Genomic DNA, 5,248 nt, shown 5'->3' with positions numbered 1-5,248 from the left:
GTCTCTACCAGAGACGTATACGGCGTCTCTACGTCACTCCTCCTCAGATGGCGACGGATAAATTGTTGGACTCAAGGCTTTAAAACATCAGTCCACAAACTAACGAGTGATGTCACGATGACTACGTCCACTTCTTATACACAGTCTGTGGTTCAGATTCACTTTGTATCCTTGAGCTCTAAGAAAGGTGTTGAATCCATCCTATTCCTCATATACCTGCATCGTTTACATCTCTGTTTACCAGCTTGCAGTAAGAAAAATCAATAAAATCAGTTTTATGTGTTGGTTTGTAACTACTAAAGAAAACACAGTAACTCTGGCTTACATCAACAACATACTGTACAAGCTTTTCAGCAGCAGAACAGCGATGTTTACATGCATGGCAGTCTGGCAGACTTACAGGTACCCATTCTGTTCTGAGGTCTGGAGGGTTGGGAGTCGGGGGAGGTGAGACTCTGCCGGCGGCCGACCTCGTCGGAGGGCGAGGTCGGCAGAGATGACACCGGAGGAGTCTGAGCTCGCCGGGTTGGAACCAGGGTGGTGGTCGGGTAGCTCGAGAACATTTGCCTGTCGGATCACAGAGAAGCATTAAAATAATCATCCTAGTTTGAATCTTTCATGAGAAACAAAAGGCTGGCTTGGCTGTGGCCATCTGCTCTGACCTGAGGAGGCTAAGAGGCATGACCCCCGGAGACTCCGAGGCGGGGACGGTCTCCGTGTCTGTGACGGGCGTGGTGGCAGTCGTGGTGTCCTCCAGCGAGGAGCTCATGAAGGAGGTGGTGCTGGAGGCCGAGGGGCTGGTGGTGATCGGGGTTTGAGCCAACTGCTCGCCCTCTGTGCCTTCCCCCTCACCTTCTGGTTCACTCCTAACTCCTGAGGGAGACGAACAGCCCCGGGGGAAAAGTGAACTTTGTGTGTCGGATGCCTCACGCAGACATGTAGATATATTATATTATAATTCATCGCCATGCATGCTGCTCAGATTAATAATAGTGAACAGCTCTTCTGCTGCAGGCACGGCGTCGCTCCGTAGCACAGTCCTGCTTTTTATGGCACCAACGTACGGAGGTTCCATTCAGTTACATTGCGGGGCGTTCAAGCTCCAGTAAAAAATGGGTTTTGGGCAAAGTTAAATTACAACCTAGAGTCTATGATTACAACGCTTAAATGTAATCTTGTAAAATGTAGTTTTTGGCAGAAAACTTTAATGAATCCAGTTGTTTGAAGGAGATGTTTTCACAACATGAAATAGATATGAGAGAAGAGAGTATGACCGGTTTGACTTCATAACACTATGAAGTGTGTTTTTATATAATAACCACTATCGATGACAGAAACAAAGTACATTTATTTTCTAATTGCTCAACTCTTTGTTGATTGTATTTATTCATTAATAGGCCGTTGTTTTCTATGCTGGAGAAGTCAGTTTGTCTATCTGGCCCAAAGCTTAGCGTGGAGCCCTGAGAAACACAAAGCTTTGTCAGTAAGAGCTCTCCGGGCTTCACGTGGCTACATATTCTCACCAGGCTTGGCCTTTCCCCCGCTGGGCTCCTCCAGCAGCCCGTTCACCACCAGCTTGTAGATCATGGCCTGCGCCCTCTCCAGGTCGGCCAGGCCCAAGGCCCGCTTGATGGGGGAGCGCATCACCGCCCGCTTCACCATGTGGCGCATGAGGAACTGCAGAGCCGCCCGCATCTCCACTTCTTCCTGGCACACCGGCGAGGTGGCAGCTGTGCTTCCTCCGGTGCCGGTGTTCAGATCCGCATTGTGGCCGCTGGGCGCTGCTTCTGGTATCACCTTAATGTCAGAGGAGAGGACAGATGAGCACGATGCCCTGGATCTGCTTCACACCAGCAGATACACATGTATCCATATTTAATGATTCTAGTTATAGAAAAGAAAAACATACATATAAAAACAGGGAAGGGAGGTGAAAAACATAAATGCACTTATTCACAGAGTTATATCTTTACTATTCTCAGATCCTTCCGTTAGAAATAAAACTCCTCAAATGTTTTTTTTTTTTTTACATATTTTCTGCACTTCTATAGTCTTAGTTATGTTAAAGAACAACACAAGAGAAATGTATTAAGATATTAGACATGTACTTAACATATTCGCATGGATACAAATGTGTTTTGATTAGAATGTAATCTATGAACTGCTATAGATTTAAACATTTTAATATTATTGTTGAACTATGAAGCCATTTGTTTCCTCAAAAAAGTTAGAGGGATATATTGGATGTTGTCTGAGGTACTTATGCATCGTTAGTGCATAAAAAACTAAACTCTTGTCTTCTCCAAACTCCGTCTACTGTAGTAAAACACTGACGATGGAGAAGAAGCTCACACTACTAAACCCTGTACATTTCCTCACACCGCTGAGGAGCATGTGTGTGATTCATCTGACTGTTGTACTCCGTGAGCTCTGATATCTATATTTATATATATATCGGATATCTCTTATACCTTTGGTATGAGCAGCAGCTCGGCGTACTTGCTGCAGCTCAGCAGGGTGCTGAGGGTCTTCATGGCTCCCAGGTAGAGGTAGGACAGCTGCACCGCATGGATTTCAGACTGCGTGGCAACAGAGGAGGACTCGTGGCTGCGGGATCCGTGCTCGTGGCCTTTCTTCCTGTTCCCCTCGGCGGGAGTGTGAGGAGCCGCGGTGAAGAGGGTCTCGTTCCCGCCAGCCACAGAGGAGATCTCGCTCTCCGACTTTGAGTTGGGCGCCGCGTGTGCTTTCACCTCGTCCAGGCTGTGGGACACTCGGAGGTCAGAGGTCGTGGTGTTTGGAGCCGCTCCGCCGTTATCTTTTTGCTCGTTGCGGTTGTGCTCCTCGCTCTCCGCCTTGTCCTCGTTCCCGGCTGGCTCCTGCCCGGACGAGGCCGCGCCGCGGTGCTTCTTGTCGTGGCGTCGCGAGCTGAGCTTGGCGGCGGTCTCCTCGTGGATGCTGGTGAGGTAGGTGAGGTCCAACAGCAGCGAGGCGGTGAGGCCACGGAAACGCGCCACGTCGAAGGGCAGCGGCTCGCAGGGCTCCAGGTTGTAAAGCGGAGTGTCACTAGGCGACCAGAAAGTTGGGAAGCTTTAATAGAAGGGAGTGGAGAGTGAAAGGAGACAAGGGAAGGAAACACAAAGTGAGGGAAAGGGCAGGAGAGAAAGAGCACAGCATGCAAGACAAATAAAGAAATGGAGTGTGTGGGTATGGCACAAAATCATGCCGCTCGGAGAATCATCGTGCAGAAGAGTTGTGGATTAATGATGAGTCAATAACAAACATGAAAACAGTGAATTAGAGCGAGGGGGAAATGGAGGGTGAAAAATAAACCGATGAAGAGGCTAATGCAGGGTGTCAGAGGGATGTGAATACAGGCAGTGAAGAAAGTTCCAGAATACATTCTCATCAGCCATGAGGTCAAACTGCCGACGACCATAAGTCACACGAGCACTGGAGACGCACCGATCAGTTTCACATACAGACCATTCTGTGCTGGTTTGAATTTACACGCATTTCAAACCCTCTTATCGACTTTATTTCTAAAAAAAAAAAAAAAACTGGCGACATATTTAGCGACTTATTCAGACCATCAGGTAAACACAAGAAATATATTCACATATATCATATTGATATATATTCCACGCAGGGAGTTAATAAAACATAATATACACATTTTACATTCTTGTAAATAGATTCATTCATAGTTTTGTATAAACAGATAAATAAATACATCATTTTAGACGGATAATAAATTGTTGACTCTAAAACAGACCTACATACATCAGTATAGAATAGAATGTTTTCTATGATATGAAAATTTACAAATCATGGATGTTCATAATTTATGAACATCCAATTAAATTTTTCATTTAAAGAAAAGTTGAGAGGAAAGTTTGTCTAAACTATAAATGACCTCTGAATCAGCAGGTCAGACTATTCAAAACGATTTAAGGAATCAGGATCAGCCAATAAGAAGACTTGCTGTCGGTGCGTCTCCAATAAACAACCAGAACATCGTGCAGAGCGCTGCTGTTGGACCAACAATCATGTGATGGATTTCCCCTCGTTAAAAGCAAAAGCTGCTGACTCAGCACATATTGTTTGAGTGTGCAGTGACAGTCAAAATCTTTACATGGCCGATGTTGTTGAAATAAATTCACAACTTGCTTACAATTTGGTATATCTGTAAAATATACCAGCAAATAACAAATATAGCAACGTATAAAAATGTCAAAGAAAGGTGCCACCCCGTACCTGATGGTGATCTCGGCCTCGTCCCACTGCACCTTCGCCGAGGTGCTGCCTTCCTTCACCACGCCCAGCAGTGTGGCGTGCCTTCCGGTCTGCTTGTGCACACATCTCCCGCCGACACGAAGGCCCGCGTCCGCCCCTCCGATCACCGCTAGGACCGGCCACACCTCCGTGCAGAGCGTCCTCAGGTGGTGCTCCGACAGCTCCCCCAGGCCGTGCTGCCGCCCGTGGCGTCCCCGCTCCTCCTCCGTCCTCGTGGGCGTCTCCTGGCTTTCCCTCTGGGCGTCGTGCTCCTCGCGGCTCTGCACCGAGCGACTCTTCTTCAGCCTCTGACCCCCGCCACCGGACGTGCCGGCGGACTCCCTAAAGCAAGGCTTGATCCTGTGGAGCCGCTCGGTCATGGTCTCGTTGATGCGGTGGGTCCAGTGGTCGGTGCGATGCAGGATGCGGATCAGCTGCGTGGTGGCCTCGGCCAGGACGGTGGCCATGGGGCTGCAGACCGGGTCGCCAGGTAAGAGGTCTCGAGGTGTGCCCCTCATCTGCATGTCACAGATCTTAACCTGGAACAAATAAGCAGAATATATATACACATACATATACACATATATATACACATACACTTATATACATACATACACATATATACATACATACATACATATACACATATATATACACATACACATATATACATACATACACATATATACATACATACATACATACATATACACATATATATACACATATATATACACATACATATATATATACACATACACATATATACATACATACATACATACATACATACATACATATACACGTATACACACATGTATATATACAGTTGTGTGAAAAAGTGTTTGCCCCCTTCCTGATTTCTTATTTTTTTGCATGTTTGTCACACTTCAATGTTTCAGATCATCAAACAAATTTAAATATTAGAAAAAGATAACACAAGTAAACACAAAATGCAGTTTTTAAATGAAGGTTT

The 5,248-nt window shown here is 46.2% G+C and overlaps 1 protein-coding gene across 7 annotated transcripts in view; it reads right to left on the bottom strand.

Moving 5' to 3' along the window:
• herc1 (HECT and RLD domain containing E3 ubiquitin protein ligase family member 1) overlaps positions 1 to 5,248 on the bottom strand; it is a 39,178-nt gene that overhangs the window by 17,232 nt on the left and 16,698 nt on the right. For 6 of the 7 annotated variants that reach the window (XM_031848260.1, XM_031848265.1, XM_031848261.1 and 3 more), the window contains 5 exons: positions 4,255 to 4,811; positions 2,472 to 3,087; positions 1,524 to 1,797; positions 663 to 873; positions 401 to 567 (listed from right to left, as the gene is read on the bottom strand). In XM_031848260.1, coding sequence (XP_031704120.1) covers positions 401 to 567; positions 663 to 873; positions 1,524 to 1,797; positions 2,472 to 3,087; positions 4,255 to 4,811 — 1,825 coding nt within the window. The remainder of the gene's footprint in view (positions 1 to 400; positions 568 to 662; positions 874 to 1,523; positions 1,798 to 2,471; positions 3,088 to 4,254; positions 4,812 to 5,248) is intronic. The other variant, XM_031848264.1, reaches the window with a different exon arrangement.

This window comes from Anarrhichthys ocellatus, unplaced genomic scaffold, assembly GCF_004355925.1.
Source record: "Anarrhichthys ocellatus isolate YVR2014 unplaced genomic scaffold, GSC_Weel_1.0 scaffold8, whole genome shotgun sequence".
NCBI lineage: Eukaryota > Metazoa > Chordata > Actinopteri > Perciformes > Anarhichadidae > Anarrhichthys > Anarrhichthys ocellatus.
This window is presented reverse-complemented; position numbering and strand designations above follow the sequence as displayed.